At 44.4% G+C, this 19,116-nt stretch overlaps 1 protein-coding gene across 1 annotated transcript in view; it reads right to left on the reverse strand.

Annotated features, from left to right (window-relative positions):
• Tep1 (telomerase associated protein 1) overlaps positions 1-19,116 on the reverse strand; it is a 49,184-nt gene that overhangs the window by 27,403 nt on the left and 2,665 nt on the right. Inside the window, exons 2-15 of the mRNA XM_031361895.1 lie at positions 16,825-17,409; positions 15,471-15,656; positions 14,726-14,860; positions 12,204-12,365; positions 11,558-11,716; positions 11,192-11,269; positions 9,947-10,071; positions 9,599-9,756; positions 5,650-5,759; positions 4,434-4,524; positions 4,052-4,238; positions 2,786-2,954; positions 1,851-2,009; positions 852-929 (exon numbers count right to left, since the gene is read on the reverse strand). Coding sequence (XP_031217755.1) covers positions 852-929; positions 1,851-2,009; positions 2,786-2,954; positions 4,052-4,238; positions 4,434-4,524; positions 5,650-5,759; positions 9,599-9,756; positions 9,947-10,071; positions 11,192-11,269; positions 11,558-11,716; positions 12,204-12,365; positions 14,726-14,860; positions 15,471-15,656; positions 16,825-17,385 — 2,358 coding nt within the window. The 5' untranslated portion in view covers positions 17,386-17,409. The remainder of the gene's footprint in view (positions 1-851; positions 930-1,850; positions 2,010-2,785; positions 2,955-4,051; positions 4,239-4,433; positions 4,525-5,649; positions 5,760-9,598; positions 9,757-9,946; positions 10,072-11,191; positions 11,270-11,557; positions 11,717-12,203; positions 12,366-14,725; positions 14,861-15,470; positions 15,657-16,824; positions 17,410-19,116) is intronic.

A 19,116-nucleotide genomic window follows, 5' to 3' on the forward strand; every position in this document is an offset into this window, starting at 1 on the left:
TTTTTGAGACAGGGTCTCTTAGTCCAGGATATCCTGGAGCTCACTATGTAGACCAGGCTGGAACTCTCAAAGATCCTCCTACATCCTATTTCTGCTGGGATTAAAGGATTGTGCCACCATGCCTGGGTGTGGGTCATTTCTTCAGTGTGGCTATTTTATATTTATTGGTGTGGGTTTTGAGCATGCTAAGCTAATCATAGTCTCTACAGGGCCATTTTAAACATTCAGTTTGATAATTAAAGGGCTTATGGACATAGTTCAAGGTGAAGCACTAACCCTGACTCCCTGACTTGAATTCTAAATACTACAGTATCTCTACTATGTTTAAGACAATGGTAATACATTCTCAAAATGCATTACCTTCTAATTATATTACTACATCTCACTATCATCTAACCCTGAACATATTTACAACCCAGGACTGCAGAAATAACAATCAATGGACAGGCTTCTGAGTTATTTCTGCACAGCTCTATATTCAAGGGCATAATGCTAGTAGCTTGAAGGCTGCCACAGTGGGACAATTTATACCATGGGAACTAGCAAACATTATTAAACAACACTTCTATTTTCCATTTATCACTAAAGATTTAGGAGCACAGCCCTGTCCGAAGGAGTACCCTGAACAGTGAGCTGATGAGAACACTGCAAACCTTCACAGATCATTTAGAAAGGTCAAGGAATGAGAGGCCATTAGACACATGTCCCACATCTGTGAACCCAGCACTTGGGAGATGGAGGCAGGAGACCCAGGTATGGAAGGCCAGCCTCAGCTACAGGAGACTACAAACAAGAGCAGGCTGTGGGGGAAATGCTAGGAGGGAGTTTCATAGGAACCAAGTAGGACTCACGGGGATCCTTTGGACAGCCAGAGACAGCAGGTACTTCCCAAAAGTGTCCAGGGGCCACTCATCATTTTCTTCTAACTCCTGAAGGAAAAAAAAAAAAAGAAACTTGGATTACAAGGTTGGGCTAAGGTGTCAATGCCCTGCTCTGGATGCAGTTTGAGTATAGCCCCCATTGGCTTCTATGTTGAAATCTGATCCCACTGCACGGTAAAAAGAGGGGGCTCAGCTGGACCCTGGTATTGATGGGTGAGGCCCAGCAAGATGTCCTTAGGGTATTATGCAGCACCTTTGGAAGACCCCAAGGAATCTCTGCATTACTGCAAACGTAAGCTGCCAAAACCTGAACCTGAGCCATCAATCACTTTCTTCCTTGGTTCAGAACATAATCATTGTCTTCTGTGTGTGTTTCACACGCCTCCAGCCATGAGATCCTTACCAGAGTCAGCCAATGCCAGTGCCATACCTGCTAGCCTCAAGAACTGCAAACAAGATAAACATCTGTCCTTTATGAAGTTAGCGAGCCTCCAGTATTTCATTACATCAACGAAAGACAAATATAATCAATAAAAAAGCAAGGGTCGATTTATTTGAGAAATCTTCAAAGTTAAATACATCTATGCTTCTTCTTCTATTTTTCCTTTTCTTTCTTGAAAGAGTGTCTCCCTATGTAGTCTTGACTACAAGTGCTGAGGTTAAAGGTGTGTGCTAGCTACCATGCCTAGCTTCTATGCTAGAAAAAGAAAGGGGGGGAGAGGGAGAGGAAGAGACAGACAGACAGACAGACAGACAGACAGAGACAGAGACAGAGCAGAGACAGAGAGAGACAGAAAGAGCACTTTGTATCTCAGGTTAACCTCAAACTTGCATTTCTCCTGCTTCTGTGTACTGGGATTGAAGGTGTGTTTTATTATACCTGGCTACTCATGCCTTTACCAGTTATTTGAAATGAGCCCAGCCTTCTGTCATGTATATACTTCTGAATAGGAGGGCTGTGTTTCTGACCTGGACTTGAGCCTGCAGTTTGATGGCAGTCTTCAGGATGCCTTCATTAGCCGTAAGTACCGGTGTCTTCACAGATCCTTTCCCACACAAGGAAACAGTCACCTGCTCTGCTCGAGCCATCATCATGCCGATCAACAGCAGCACATAGTTCAGGGGAGGCTGATGGAGCAGAGCATCATCGGGAGATAAAACTTTAGAACCCACCTTTTTCTCCCCAATTCTAGAGGCCAAACACCTGGTTTGGAGAACTGAAAGACTGTGGGTCTCTCAGGAGGGGTCATCTTCAGCCTTTGGAAGAAGTGACTGGGGGGACCAGGAGGAAGTCAGAATCCTTGCCCAAGTCAAGTGGGTGTGAGATCTACTTGTGACAAAAATTCAGAGACGGTAATTAGCTAGCCAAACTTGAAACGTTAGTGTCATGATCCACAAGCAAGACTGACTAAAACTGTCCCAGGGCACCAACAGCTGGCCCTTGGAAGAAACCCACACCACTTCTTTCGGTTTGTGGGGTTCTCAGAGAACCAGAGGGAAATCAACCCCTCTCAAGGACCCCTTCCCACACACACACACACAACATGCAGGGCTGGCGAGATGGCTCAGCGGGTAAGAGCACTGACTGCTCTTCTGAAGGTCCTGAGTTCGGATCCCAGCAACCACATGGTGGCTTACAACCACCCGTAATGAGATCTGACACCCTCTTCTGATGCATCTGAAGACAGCTACAGTATATTATGCCGGAGCGAGTGGGGCCAGAGCAAGCAGGGCTGCCAGAGGTCCTGAGTTCAAGTCCCAGCAGCCACACACATGATAGCTCACGACCATCTGTACAGTTACAGTGTACTCATACACGTAAAAATAAATAAAATAAATCTTAAAAAAAAAAAAAGACCCCAACATGCTGCCAGCCCCTCGGAAGATGGATTTTTTTTCTTTACCCCTTGTGAGTGACTCTTGGGACAGAGCCTGTCGGCATTTGCATCTGTGAGATAGACCAAGAGGGTTCGGCCAGGCATTGGGGATAGGTTGTGCTTTACAGAGATGTTCACAGCTGTTTCCAGGGCCTGGCGATACCGCTCCAGCAACTCCACATCACAGTCCCACTGTCTGCAGCAAGAGAAGACACAGACACGGGGCTCAGAAGCTTGTCCGCCTGCGACTTTGAGGCAGATGGAATGTGCCACCTCAATATCAAATCCTCTTTCTCCCTCCTTACGTACTATCCCATCCTCCCACAGCCTACTTCCACTGCTGGGATAGAAACTTTCCTATTCTCCATACCACAGGACTCTTACACAGACCACGGCAGGCAAGGCAGCATCCCTCGCTAAGCCAGTGCTCAAAGCATCTGCCATGCTCATCTGGACTTGCCCTAAGAGTGGCTTAACTCCTACAAGTTAAGCAGTTAAGGGGGTATTAATTTTTTCAAAATCATTTTTTGAGATAAGGTCTCATATAGACTTGGTTGCCTTCAAATTTCTGATCCTCAGGCCTCCTCCTCCCAATGGATATAGCTGATAAAGAAAATGCTTTTTAGATTTCCAGCTAATAAGTACAACAGCATGACAGGAAATTCATTCTCCAACCGCCAACAATGCAATATGGCTAAGCTAAAAACTGTCAACACATAAGCCACCAACTACACTAACGAGATTAGATTGAGCATCGTAGCACATAACTGTAATCTCGGTACTGAGGCATCTAAGGCTAGAGGCTCTCACATCGGAGACCAGCCTGGACTACACAACAAGTTCAAGGTCAACTTGGGTGACAGTAGGAGACTCCAGCTCAGGCTACAGAGATGGCTCAGTGAGTAAGAATGTGTACTGCTCTTGCAGAGGACCCAAGTTCTAGCCTCCCACTCCCCACAACCCACATCAGGTAGTTCACACCCACTTATAACTCAGCATGCAACAAGAGATGCTACACATATTCACTGCATCCATCAGAACCAAGGAAACAGTCTCAAGCAACAAACTGGAAGCCAGAGAAGTTTGGGTTTTGTAGTTTTCATAGGATAATGGTAAATATAACTGCTAAAAACTGGGTTCTGGTGTGAAAGGGACAGGAAACCAAAAGCTTGCAGCCTGAATGATTCACAAGCATATCTCTCGAGGCTAACGAGTGGCTGGTTCCTAGACGGCTCCTTAGCATCATCCTTCAGTTCATTTGACCTACCCTTTTCCCAGCTAGCAAGCACACACCTGGCCTTGTGCAGCCTCAGTTTCTCCCGCTTGAGCTGCTCATATATCACAGGTATAGTCATGGCCGCCCGAAGCTGCCGACGTGTCAGGGTGCACAGGTGCCTCGGATTGGCGGGCCTCTTGATTTTTTTTGAGTTTCTAATCATTATCCGCTTCATCAGTGTTGTATTGGAAGGGAAGGGTGATGCTGTGTGGTCACAGGAAAATAGCAAGTCAGGCAACTTCTATTCCCTTAGTATGTTAACCCCTATTCTCAGGGCTAGTAAGGGTCCGGCTACATATTACACCACACCCTAAGTGTGAAAAGCAAGAAGCTGAAAAGATCTGAGTGTTGTGTCATTTACACAGAAGAAGCAAACAGAAACCAGAGGAGAAAGAATACCTTTACTTCTGAGTTGAGCCTCAAGTCTATCGATGGAGTCATGAGCATTAAGGAATCTGAATGGAAACTGCCGACTGTGAATCACAGATTTCTGAAAAACAAGAAGAATGGTGAGCAGAGGAGGAGGGAAGATGAGGAGCCATGGGACTACGGGGAAGATGAGGAGCCATGGGGCTATAGGAAAGATGAGGAGCCATAGGCCTATGGGGAAGATGAGGAGCAATGGGGCTACAGGGAAGATGAAGAGCCATAGGCCTATGGGGAAGATGAGGAGCCATAGGTCTATGGGGGAAGATGAGGAGCCATAGGCCTATGGGGAAGATGAGGAGCCACGGTGCTACAGGGAAGATGAGGAGCTATAGGCCTATGGGGAAGATGAGGAGCAATGGGGCTACAGGGAAGATGAAGAGCCATAGGTCTATGGGGAAGATGAGGACCCATGGGGTTACAGGGAAGATGAGGAGCCATAGGTCTATGTGGAAGATTAGGAGCCATGGAACTACAGGAAGATGAGGAGCCATGGGGCTACAGGACCAGGACAGTGACTCAGTAACTCTACCATACTTGCTGGAAGGTGAGGAGAGCAAAACAGATCTCAAGAAGAAAAAGAGGAAGAGGAAGAGGCAGAAAGAAAGGTATGAATGAGGTGAAAGGGGAATTAACAGGAGCCCCATTTCTCTTTTTATTTGTTTTTTTAATTGAAAAATATTTTATGTGTATGAGTGTTTGCCTGAAGGTATGCACGCGCACCACATGTATGCCTGGTACTATGGAAGACAAAAGAGAGCACCAGATCCTCTGGAAATTGAGTTATAGATGGTTATGAGCAGCTGTGTTGGTGCTGGAAATCAACTCCAAGTCTTCCAGAAGAGTGGCCAGTGCCTTTACCCACTTTAAGCCATTTCTCCAGCCACAGAGCTCCATTTCTTTTTATATTACATTGCTCCTGAAGTGAGTTAATTCATAGATGGAGATCTTTCTGTAAGTTTTTGAGCTCACAAAGTAAACAGGAATATTATTACTCTCTATTGTAATCTCTGGAGGATTGACTAAGCCTGGAGATCTGTCCTTCCCAACATACATAGATTTCCACGCCTCTTACATCCCACATAGAAACAAGCTTGTAGCCATGACTACCTCAGCCTTGTGGAAGAGCCTGGCCTCCGGGTACACAGTCTCCTGACCGAGCCACACACTCCCCAGTGATCACACCTACCTCATGCTGGAGTCTCTGGAGAACGAGTTCATGGTGGCGGGCACTGATGCCAGTCCGCAGTAGGTTACACAGGTTCCGGAGCATGGCCATGAAGGGGAGTTTCCCATTGTCTTCAGTCATGGGGGACAGGATAAATCAAGTGAGTGGCACACACAAAGTTGCAGCCCACAGCAGGAAACACAGAGCCACACAGAAGCTCAAGTGGGAGAATTCAATCTGCTCTATTCAAATTTTTTTTAAAGATCCAGGAAGGCAAAGCAAGGATTGGCCTGGACTGGAGGGTTAAAACATGTAACAGTGTGTATCAGATAGCTGTTTCAGTAACACTTATGTCACTATCCGTTGGGGTAAGTCGCTGGTTCAGCTGGTACAATGTACTCTTCTTTTTCCTGCCCACTTGAAGGGAGGAGAGAACTGATTACTGCAAGTTGCCCTTTGACCTTTCACACAGAGCCCCCCCCCACACCCATATACACATAAATAAGTATAACTTTCAGTTTTTTGAGAAAGGGTTTCTCTGTGTAGCCCTGGCTGTCCTGGAACTCACTCTGCAGGCCATCTAGACTCAAACTCACAGAGATCCACCTGTCTCTGCCTCCCGAGTGCTAGGATTAAAGGTGTGCACCACCACTGCCAGGTTTTCTTCTTTTTAAAAATTATTTTTACTCATCTGCGTGTGTGTGTGTGTGTGTGTGTGTATGTACCACTTGTTTGCAAGTGCCCACAGAGGCTAGAAGAGGATACAGTACGCCCTGGAGCTGGAGTTACAGTTGGTTATGAACTGCCTGATGCACATGCTTGGAATTGAACTCAGGCCCTCTACTAGAGCAATATACATCCTCTTAACTGCTGAGTCATCTCTCTAGTCTCAAGTGTAATTTTTTTTTTAAGAGAAAGTGTAATTTTTTTTTTCAATTCCCCAAACCCACATGGTGGCTCACCACCCTCTGTAACTCCAGTCTCAGGAAATCCAATACCTTCTCCTGGCATTTTCAGGCACCAAGCACAAATGTGGTACACAGACATACGAGTAAGCAACACTCTCTTTGAGGTGGTTTGAGTAAGAATGGCCCCATAAGCTCATATATTTGAATGGTGTTTGAAAAGATTATAAATATTAGGGGATGTGGTCTTGTTGGAGTAGCTGTGGCTTTGTTGGAGGAAGTGTGTCACTAGGGGTGGGCTTTGAGGTTTTCAAAACCCCATACCAGGCCCAGTCTCCCTCTCCCCCTCTACTTCCCCTCTCCCTGCCCCCCCACTCTCCCCCCTCCACTCTCTCTGTCTCTCGGAATACAGCTCTCAGCTACTGCTCCAGCACCATGTATGCCACCATGCTTCCCTCTACAGTAATAATGGGATAAACCTCTGAAACTAAAAGCAAGTCCAAGTCCACAATTAAATGCTTTCTTCTATAAGAATTGCCTTGGTCATGGTGTCTCTTCACAGCAACAGAATAGTGACTAAGACATATATACATAGAAAATAAATAGACAAAATAAAAATTTGAGGTTTTTGTTTTGCTTTGTTTTGTTTTGTTTTTTGAGATAGGGTTTCTCTGTGTAGCCCTGGCTGTCCTGGAATTTACTCTGTAGACCAGGCTGGCCTTAAACTCAGAAATCTGCCTGCCTCTGCCTCCCAAGTGCTGGGATTAAAGGCATGCACCAGCACCACCCAGCCAAAATAAAAATCTGAAAAAGAAATTAACCATAGGGAATTTAGTCTCAAACTAAATGATGCAGTTTAAATTTTTAGGGTTAGAGATTCTCAGCAAAATGGAAAAAGTTGAGACATGCGTGTAGACTCAGCCCAATACCACAGCATCCTCCTTTGTTATGTGTTTGTGTTGTTTGCTTGAGATGAAAACTTACCTAGCTGGTTTCAAACTAGTCATCCTCCTGCCTCAGCTTCCCAATCATGATGATTACAAGTGTGCATCACCACACCTACCCAGACCCAACGCCTCTCCCTCACTGTATCTTTAACTTTTTTTTTCTTTTCTTTTTTTTTTTTCTTCGAGACAGGGTTTCTCTGTGTCGCCTTGGCTGTCCTGGAACTCACTCTGTAGACCAGGCTGGCCTCGAACTCATAAATCCGCCTACCTCTGCCTCCCAAGTGCTGGTGCGCCACCACACCCGGCTTCCCTCACTATATTTTAACTTGTAAATTGGTGAAAAGGTTGCTGGGGAATTTAATTCCCAGGTAACTCTTAAACAGACAACAGCAAAGGCACCTGTACAGAGAGAATATTAAATAGCAAAGCAATTCAGGCTGCCTTGAGTACAATATATAACAACTAGCAAAGGGCATTTGGGCTCAAAAGTTCCAAAATTGGAAAGCTTCCACTGTCTCAGTTAGGTTTTTCCATTGCTGTGAAGAGACACCATGACCAAGGCAACTCTTATAAAGGACAACATTTATCTGGGGCTGGCTTACAGGCTCTGTGGTTCAGTCCATCATCATGGCAGGAAGCATGGCAACATCCAGGCAGACATGGCCCTGGAGGAGCTGAGGGTTCTACATCTCCATCCAAAGGAAGCCAGTAGCAGGCTGTCTGTCTTCCAGTCAGCTAGGAGGACAGTCTCAAAGCCCACCCCCAAAGTGACACACTTCCTCCAACAAGACCACACCCACTCCAGTAAGGCCACACCTCCTATTAGTGCCACTCCCTGGGCCAAGAATATTCAAACCACCACATCTACCAAGGTCTAATGTTACATAAATTTCAACAAAGAGAAATAAGTTCAAATTTCCAAAGATAAAAGGTGAAGGAAACGGAAAAGGATATAAAAGAGAGAACAGAGCTTTCCTTTTTCTTTTTAAAAGTACTCATTAATCTGTTTGTTTTATGTATATGAGTGTCTTGCCTGCATGTGTGTCTGTGAACCACATGCATGCTTGGTTCTGTGGTGACCAGGAAAGAGTATGAAATAGTCTAAGAGTTGCAGATGGTTGTGATAGACCACGTGGGTTCTGGGAATCAAACCCAGGTCCTCTTGAAGAGCAACAAATGTTCTTAACTGCTAAGCCATCTCTATACCCCCTCAAAATGGGCTAAAGAGAGTGATTAGCAGTGAAGAAAGAATACAGCTCTTACAGCTTGATTCCTAACACCTACAGTTAGCCTATAACTCCAGCTCCAGGGTATTCATCCATTTCTGGTCTCTGAGGGCACCTGAACTCACATACACAATTAAAAATAAAATTTAAATATTTAAAGAAAAAAGCATGAAAGAGCCTTTCATAGTCAAAAATAGACAATCAAGGGAGAAAGAAAAGACTGAAGGTAATTTGGTCTTCCCCAAAGTGAATTTCTTCCTTTATCAGTAGAGGGAAATGATTAAAGTTTTCAGATCCTACATGAATTTCTGTAGAAGTTCTACCATCTTGAGATCTAATCCCAATCGAGTGCAATATATTACAAGTGCTGACAAGAAAGAGTTACAAGCTGGGCAGTGGTGGCGCATGCCTTTAATCCCAGCTCTTGGGAGGCAGAGGCAGGTGGATTTCTGAGTTCAAGGACAGCCTGGTCTACAGAGTGAGTTCCAGGACAGCCAGAGCTAATACAGAGAAACCCTGTCTCAAAAAACCAAAAAGAAAGAAAGAAAGGAAGAAAGAAAGAAGGAAAGAAAGGAAGGAAGAAAGAAAGAAAGAAAGAAAGGAAGAAAGAGGTACAACTTTTCTGCCCTGTGTTACTGAAGACTTGTGTATCACCTGCACACATCTGGAATCATGATCAAGATCAACCTATGGTATCAACAACACTATTTAAAGCAAATTCTACTATCCACAGTGGTATGGGAAATGCCAAACCTCAAAAATCCAATTGTTTTTGGTTAGGTAAATTAAATTGCAAAATAACTGCACCATTTTGTAGAAATCTTCAAGGTGGGATCTAAAATACAGAAGCAGGAAGGGGGAAGGCAGGAAAGGACCGGGCAAGGCCACCTACCTATGAGCTCCTCCCACACAGCAGCTTGGTTTCCCCGCAAGCTCAGCTCCCGCTCCCAGGTCTCTGGCCTTCGGAGCTTCATCCGTTGCCCAGCTCTGCTAGAATCCCATGGCCCAGGGAGGTGACTCCGAGCAAAGAGCTCTAGGGTGGATGGGTACCTGAGAGAGGGAAGAGAGGACCTATCTGTTCAAAGCTTACACAAATTTGGAAAGAGCCAAAGTCAGCCAGTCATATTCACATCACTGACTGACTAACCTCATACTGCTGGGATTGAGGACTACCAGGATTGGAGCCATGAATGAACCGGAATGGTCAGGTCAATGGTGCATTTGAAATACTGTGTCTCACCTGTAGCCCAGCAGCGCCTGGACATGCTGGGCAGGCTCATGGATATGCAGATGTTCTACCAGTTTCTTCAGAGTGAACCTTGGCAGTCTTTTTTTCTCTGGCACTGCATTATAAGCTGCTTCAAACTGTGGGAACAACCCCCAGTACCACAGGGTTTGTTTCAGCCATGATCACAGGGTATCAGAAATAAAAACACAAGCTCCTATACCCTAACAGGAAGCGAAGCATAAAACGGTCATATACGCGTGAGGTAATTTCATTCTCTAAAACATATGTGGACAAAGAATAGAAACATCAAGGGAAACCCTGTGGAAGCTCCCAAGGACACAGCTGTAGCTAAAGGCCCCAGTAACAACTCTCCTACAGTGCCAGCAACTTGGGAGACTAAGGCAAAAGAACTCCACAATAGAGCCAGAGAGGACAAGGCAACATGGGTAACTTGGTAGACCATCTCACGACAGAAAAAGAAACAAAAGATAGCAGTTCTTTGGATTCCAAAAGAAAAAAAGAAGGGTGGGGGACAATAAGAGCTTTCTGAGAGCTCTTGTGTTTCACTCATACAAGACTGACCTATCAGAGTCACTATGGAGTGACTGGCTTACAAAGAACAAGGCGGGGAATAAGAACAGAGAATGTCCTAATTCTCTCTGAGAGGGGAAAGGAGGCCACTATTATCAGTATCATGAGCTTTCATTGTGGTGGCATCAGTTGGTCTTGAAAACTTTCTACAAGGGGCTGGAGAGATGGCTCAGTGATTAAGAACACTGGCTGCTCTTCCAGAGGACCCATTTCAACTCCCAGCATCCACATGGTGACTCATAAATGTCTGTAACTCTAATTCCAGGGGATCTGATGCCATCTTCTGGGCTCCAAGAGCACAGGCATACATGTGGTACACAGACACACATAGAGACGAAATGGTCGTACACATAAAAAAGATAAATAAAAATTTTAAAACTTTATGTGCAATGGAAATGTTTTTTTTTCTTTTTTTTTTTTTTTAATTCACAGAGCTAACTGGATATTATTTTACCTGTAAGACCAAAAACAACAGAGGGAAAAAAAGCTCCTTCCCTTTATTCTCTGAATCAAACCACACAATCGCAACTGAGAACACCCAGGTAGGAGACAAGTGTCTACCACACAGCTGTTGGAATTTTTTAAATTGGAGTTCTATTTCTAAATTCAAGTTCAGAAGGGATAGTGCATACATACAGACAGACAACTCCCAAGCGAGGAACTCACCATAATCTGCTCATTTTTAAGGGGCCAAAGGCTCTTTGGAAAACATTTCCCTCTCTCTGAAAACGGACGTTCTGTCTTCTACAGGGATAGGAGAAAACATTTCAAACAGGGAAATGGAAGTTGCCCATTCCAGTAGCCCTGAAAGAATATCTCTGTCAAACCAGAAGCATGTTCACAGCGGTGCCCTGCTCCTTCTGGCCCTGAGCTCTACACAGGTTATCTGGGCCTCTCTGGCTCCTTTGCTTTCTGGTATAGGAACATTTCAGATACTTTTGTATAGGAGCTCCCAAGTTCACCATGTTCCTTTCTCCCTCCCTCCCCAGAGGAAAAGGGCCATGAACTCCCAGGGCTGAGGCAAAGACTGACTTGAGGGCGGGGTGGCTGTCGGGACCGTCTCTTGGACCGATGTTTCCGTGGATTGTACTTAGCTAGCTGGTACTCATCAAATTGGGCAAATTTGTCAGTCATGGCAGCACGGAGGCAGGCAGGCAGGGGCACCAGCTTCTCGTCCCCTTCTGCCAGGCTCTGTTGAGGAAAAAAGAAGATCAGCAGAAGTGAGGCTCAACCCACCACTCCCAACACACACACACACACACACACACACACACACAGATCCTAGAGTTACATGGGAACAAAAACAGGGAACAATTTCCTAATCCCATGTCCAAAATTACATTTCTTTGTACAAGACAAATCAACAGTCTTCTCTAAGCGCATCATCGTTATAAAGAAAGTCTGGGGCGAAGTGGAGAGCAACAGTTGGGATGTAAATAAATAAAATAATTCATTAAAAAAATAAAGAAAGTCCAGAATAAGACCAACTTTGTCTCAAACTTTGATCCAGCCCTCATCTCACTATTCCATTAGTCCACTTGGCTCTTACAGAGAAAACGTATCCTCTTGGGGCACTTGGATTCCGGAAACCCAAGGGAAGGCTACCTTGTCTGAAAATGTCCTCTATGAACAAAGAGGAAAGAGGAAAGGTCAAAGTGCAGGGTGCTAAGCACCATACCTGGTAGAACTCGGCTACCTGGATCCAGTCTGAAGGCAGGTGAACAATGGCGGAGTAATACCGTCGTACGTGGGGGCGGCAGGCTGGCAAGAGGGCAGCCACAGCCAGAACTGTATTGGCGATGTCCCGGAGGTTAAGTTGCTGCCTAGCATACAAAGATGCCTGGGGGGGAGGGTGGAAGGGATTGATTGGCATGTTGGTCACTTATCCCCTAGCTCCATGACCTAAACTATCTTGCTTATTGAATCTGCCAGTATAAAACCATTTCTGAGCACACCACATTACCTACAAAAGATAAAGCAGAAGCATCACTTAATCTACTGACCATCTTCTACATCAACCAGGCCTGACCTTGTTTGGAAGAGCCTTCATACCAACGTCTATCAAAAACATACTGATTGCAATGTGAGCGTGTTGTAAAAGAGAGAAACAACGAGCTGATGACTAGTTATGATCTTCCTGAAGGCAGTTTCTGAAATTTTTTTGGTAACAGTGAGCCTTAAAATTATGCTAAATTATATTAAGAAAAAGATATTCAGTATCTTGATTATTACTTAGTGAAATGAAGTGCTATTAGTTAAAAGAAAAGTCTCCAAGGGTTCAATTGCTGATTAAACCCATCATCTTCCAAAGCCTCACAGTGTTTCACAGAAGACATTGTCCCCTTGTCCTAGTTAGTTTTGTTAACTTGATAGCCTAGAGTCATCTGATGGGAAAACCTCAGTTGAGGGACTCCCTAGATCAGATTGGCCAGTGGGCATGTCTGGGAGGAGATCGTCTTAATTTTTATTTGACCCATTGTGGGTGGCATTAGCGCTAGGCAGGTCACCCTGTAGTATAAGAATGCTAGCTAAGGAGTTGGAATCGGTACAAATACTTTTGAATAATGGCTGATCGGTATCTGAAATTTTTAATCCTGGCACAAAAAAATATAGTAAAAATATCTGTATGTGTACACTGAAATACCATATGTGTTCATGAAAACATTTGTGATGGCCTAGAGGCACAAACAATTCACTGCTATATTGGAGTGAAGATAAGCTGTGGTATATAGACTACCTTATTGCAACATTGTGAATAAATGTTATGATATATATATGTAATAAATTATATGTGTATATATAATTGAGAATTGGTGTTTGAAGTTAGTATCCCTAATTGTCCCCACCCCTTTCCCTTCAAACAAGGAGGACCTAACTGAGGGCTGCTTTTCTCCTTCCTGGGCAACTTCCCTGAGGGTGGTGCCTAGTTTTACTGAAAGAGGAAGTGACAGGGACTGGGTCTGAAGTAGCTTCTGGAGAGACTGTAGTAATGTTCTGATTCTGGGAGAGACTGCAGTAATGTTCTGATTCTGGGAGCGACTGTAGTTAGAAATGTTCCGATTCTGGGAGAGACTGTAGTTAGAAATGTTCCAATTCTGAGAGACTATAGTTAGTAATGTTCTGATTCTGAGACAGACTGTAGTTAGTAATGTTCCAATTCTGGGAGAGACTGTAGTTAGTAATGTTCTCATTCTGGGAGAGACTGTAGTTAGAAATGTTCTGATTCTGGGAGAGACTGTAGTAATGTTCTGATTCTGGGAGTGACTATAGTTAGAAATGTTCTGATTCTGGGAGAGACTGTAGTAATGTTCTGATTCTGGGAGAGACTGTAGTTAGTAATGTTCTGATTCTGGGAGAGACTGTAGTTAGTAATGTTCCAATTCTGAGAGAGACTGTAGTTAGAAATGTTCTGATTCTGGGAGAGACTGTAGTAATGTTCTGATTCTGGGAGAGACTGTAGTTAGAAATGTTCTGATTCTGGGAGAGACTGTAGTTAGAAATGTTCCAATTCTGGGAGAGACTGTAGTTAGTAATGTTCCAATTCTGAAACTAGCTAGCCAGATTAAACAAATGTGTTCATTTTGTGACAATCCTTGGAGCTGTATATATACCATACCTGGTCTCATTAGATTAAATAAAAGTAGAAGTTAAAAAGAATAAGAGAAAAAGGAAAGAAAGAAAGCTAAGCATGAGCCCGCGAAAGCTAGCAAGCATGCTCTGCCATGGCTACTACCTCAAGTTCCTGCACTAACGTCTCTCGGTGATGGATTGTAACCCAACAACAAAACTCTTCTCTTTCCTCTCCTAAGTTGCTTTTGGTTAGAGTGACTTATTGCCGGCACAGAATGAAACTAGAACATCCCTCTTCTCTGCTTCTGTAGCAGCCATTATTTATCTACTGCACACATACCTGGGGAAGAGTTTTACATACCCATGGGACCAGATCCAAGTTTCATCATGTTAACAAGACTCCCACAGCCTAGCATTGTGCATTTAGCTTGTGAAAACCAATTCTAGTATACCTTCCCCCATCTCCCCTTTCTCCACTCCACAGGGACTAGGCCCCAGACTCACCCAGACATCTTGCTCCCTTTTTGAGCAAGTGTTCCTTCCATTCCCACAGGGAGCCAATAACCAGTTCTTCATACCATAACTACATTAATATCTCCCTCTTCTCCCCACTCCTTCATACCGTAATACCTTAAGGATGAACTCAGGTTCCAAGGAGGCCAATGCTCTACAGACTTCAAGGATGGATGCCCGGGTAGGGTCAGATGTATCTTTCACATTCACATTTGAGGCCAGAGCAGAGCAGAGTAAGGTCAAGAGAGCCATCTATGAATTGGGAAACACAGAAGGAGCAAATACGGATCTACACAGACCAACTTGGACGGTCAGGGACAGAAGAGCTGGGGAGATGCTTCAGTGGTTACGAGCATTTGCTGCAGAGGACCCAGGCTTAGTTCCTAGTACCCACATTGGTTCATGACCTCCTTTAAATCCAGCTCCAGAGGGTGGCATATATGCAGGGGAACAGTCTCAGTTTGTAGCCCTAGCTAGAACTCCCTACTCAGAGCAGGTTGGCTTCAAACTCCCAGAGATCCACCTGCTTCTGCCTCCCAAGTACTCAGAAGACAAGTCATGCGCCACCATGCCCAGAGGGGTCTGACATCCTTCCCGACCTCCACAAGCCCAAGATATATACCCAGTGCTTATGTACAAATGTAGGCAAATACTCATAGGCATAAATAAATAAAAAGGCACAGAAAATGTGGACCCAGGTTCAGAAAGATGTCTATTCAACAGAGAGGTTGAACAAGTAGATTAGGAAGCAGGAAATGGGATCATTTCCCTCTGCCACATTCCACCTGGGGAGAAGCCCTGATTCTGGTCTCCAGCCTCACCCTTCCCTCCACCATCAACCTCCCAACTCTGGACGTTCTACCTTCTTCTCCTGGAGGACCTGGTCAGTGGTTTCAGGATGAGAGTCAGAGTCTCCAGATGTGAGTTTTAGGACTGGTGCTTCCACCTCTTCCTCTTCTCCCAAGCTTAGACTGTACAAAGGCATCGGGACTTCTGCACTTCCTTTTTCTTCCTCCAATTCCTTTTCTTCAGAGACGCACCACTGACCCTATAAACGGTGGCAGTTATAAATTTCACCATGTATGCACACACAGCCCCCCAACAGAGGGGCAGGAAAGTATCTCCTAGAGATATGAAAGGGCCACATCTCTAAATTAATAAACCCTCCCCCTTTACCCCCACGCTAGTCATCTTTAGTCCTGCCTGTCTCTAGCTTGGTACTTTTTCTCACATTGGTTCATGACCTTCCTCTATCCAGGCTTCTGAGTTTTTGGCCTTTGATCTTCCCCACTGCCATTTCAAGATTGCAAGTCTGGGAGCCCAGAGCATCTCACATTCCTTCTAAACTCAGTATGGGGCTTTCTGGATCAGAAGAATGCCAAGCCCCAAATCAATTTCCCAGAAGACCCGAGCTTCTTCATTAACTATCACCTTCCTGATAGGGCTGTGGAAAGACTCGATGGAATAATGTATGACTCTGCAAATTGCAAATCACAGCAGGGTAACAGCAGTTGTTCTTTGGACCAGAACCTTGTGAAGCACATCTCCACTGACTTGATTTGAAAGATGAGGAAATTAAATCTCCAGGGGGATATTAGCTTTACCTAAGGCTATATACTTTATGGTTAGCTGAGATACAATAAGGTTCAGGCTAACTTTCCCTCAGGTATCCAAAGAAGAAATGTGATCCTGTCTGCTAATTCTCATCTATGTATTAAATGTGTTTACATAGATCTATTAAGTAGACATGTGTAAGAGCACGAGCATACAAGGAAGTGAGGTCAGATATAGACAGGTCAGCATGCCTAACCTCAAAGGCGTCCAGCTAACTCTGTTGTAATCATCATGCTGAAATAATCAATTTCTTCTTGATCTGGGGCTTTCTAGGGGCAAGGACTACTTTCGAGATCTATTACCCAGAATCTCTAGATATTTGATAAGAATAAAGACACCAGTGAAAATAGCCCTAAGGTAAAGAGTACCTCAGAAAGGTCATGAGGGGCTCAGTAGTAGAGTGCCTACCTGCCATTTGCATGCCTCTGCCTTCAGTTCCTAGAACTATGTAAAAAGAACCAAAGGCTGATACCAAAACTGCTGAGAAAAGAAGGTCCCCAGATACAGATCGTCAGAGGTAGAAACTACGGCACTGAAATAAACCTACTAATAGAACATATAGCAAAAGGCTAGAACCAAGATGAGCATCCAAAAGCAAATACCAAAGCTACTTCCTGAACTCGAGCTGTAGCAGAGATGGATTTCGGGGCCCTGCGTCCAGTTGAAAGGTCTAGTTCCTCAGAGAAACATGGAACCTTCTTGGTAGAAGGCTCAGGGAACAGGCTCGTTTTCAGACCACGCAGATTAGCTTGTGTCATATGAGATATGTGAAGACCTTGGAGCAAGGGGCTGCTTGATACAGTGCTCTTTACAGTAGAGAGGGTAGCTAAACATCGGTTTTCCAAAGAGAGGACATCTGGATGACTAGACATATGTCCACATAGCTTCTCCAGGGGCTCGAGGTCACGGAGCATAGTCAGGCACCGATTCTCCAAGGAGAGGATGTCTGGGTGGACAGATGTGTGTCCATCTATTCTCTCCATGGGTTGGAGGTCAGGGAGCATAGTCAGGCACCGATTCTCCAAGGAGAGGATGTCGGAGTGGACAGATCTATGTCCGTGTATTTTCTCCTGGGGTTGGAGGTCAGGGAGCATGGTCAGGCAACGGTTCTTCAAGGACAGGATGTCTGAGTGGACAGGCACATGCCCACAGAGCTTCTCCATAGCGGTGGTACAATCAACATATGCCTAGAAGAAAAAACAGGTGATGAGATGCACTAGAAACATATCAACTTCATATACCTCTGTCTGTGCCAGTGATACGCAAAGAACAAATATTTTTATTTCTTAAAATTATCTTTTTTTAAAAGATTTATTTATTGTTATATGTAAGTACACTGTAGCTGTCTTCAGACACACTACAAGAGGGTGTTAGATCTCATTACAGATGGTTGTGAGCCACCATGTGGTTGATGGGATTTGAACTCAGGACCTCTGGAAGTGCAGTCAGTACTCTTAACCGCTGTGCCATCTCGCCAGCCCCTTAAAATTATCTTATTGTTATTATTATTATCGTGTGTGTGTCTCTAAGTTTGGGCATGCATGTCACAGCAATGTGTGAGGCTGGAGGACAATCCTTGGAAGTTAGTTCTCTCCCTCCAAAGTGGGATCTGGGGATTGAACTCAGCTGGTTAGGATTGAGCACAATCACTTTTAACCATCTTGTTGGCAACTTTTTTTTTTTGATACATCCAGGAATAATTCTAAGGGACCAGATGGAAAAGGGAGAGCAAAAGCTTAGAGGGAAGCCTGGGTGGCATAGCAGTGACCTGTCTAGAATCACAGCTGAAGAGGAGACTGTAAGAACATGGAGGCCAGCCTAGGCTACTACATAGCAAATTCCAAGTCCATGTGAGCTACATTGACACTCTTTCTCAAAAAAAAAAAAATGTCTTGCTATTCCTCTTGTGTCCCTATATTACAAGGAAAAAAAAGTAGTGAAGGCAGGCCTGGCATACACCTGCACTCCCAGCACTTGAGGAGGAGGCAGAAGAGTTAGGAGTTCAAGGTCATCCTGGGCTACATTGCAAGTTTAAAGAACAAAGTCACCCTGGAATATAGGAGACTTTGTTAAAAAGGGGTGGGGAGCTAGGAAGATAGGTCAGCTAGTAAAGTGTCTAGATGAAAGTAAGGTTCAGTAGTCTATGACTATAATCCCAACACTGGGAGGCAGGCAGATTCTTACATCAAGCTGGCCAGCCAGCCTACCAAAAAGTAAAGTGGAAACAATAGAATAAGACACCTGGTATGGAGCTCTAGCCTCCACATATCTGTATATATATCCGCATATGCACGTACTCTTGCACACACAAACATGTACACACATATATACACCCAATGAGTAATAAGGAATTTCAGAATTAATCCAATATTTATTTATTTATTGATTGAGACAAGTTCTCACTAAAAAGGTCTGGCTGACCTGGAACAGATTGCAATTCAGAGCGCCACCTGCCTCTGCCTCCCCAGTGCTAGGATTAAGGCGTGTACAGCCATATCTGGTATAATCTAAGAGTGAAAAACAAGTTCTCAAATAAAATTTTAAGTTAACAGAGAAATAAAGACATGTAATTTTTTTCCTCTTTGGAGTTTATTGAGACTCTGATGAACTTCTGAAAGCTTAGAAGTTCTTCCCCAAGACAAGCGTAAGAAAATAAACAGCACAAACCAAGGTCACTTGGCATCATCAGAACCCAATTCTCCCACCATAGCAAGTCCTGGACACATCATTACACCAGAAAATCAAGATTCAGATATAAAATCACTTCTCATGATGATGGTACAGGACTTTAAGAAAAACATAAATAGCCGGGCGTGGGGACACACACCTTTAATCCCAGCACTTGGAAGGCAGAGGCAGGTGGATTTCTGAGTTCGAGGCCAGCCTGGGCTACA

Source organism: Mastomys coucha, unplaced genomic scaffold (genome assembly GCF_008632895.1).
Source record: "Mastomys coucha isolate ucsf_1 unplaced genomic scaffold, UCSF_Mcou_1 pScaffold9, whole genome shotgun sequence".
NCBI lineage: Eukaryota > Metazoa > Chordata > Mammalia > Rodentia > Muridae > Mastomys > Mastomys coucha.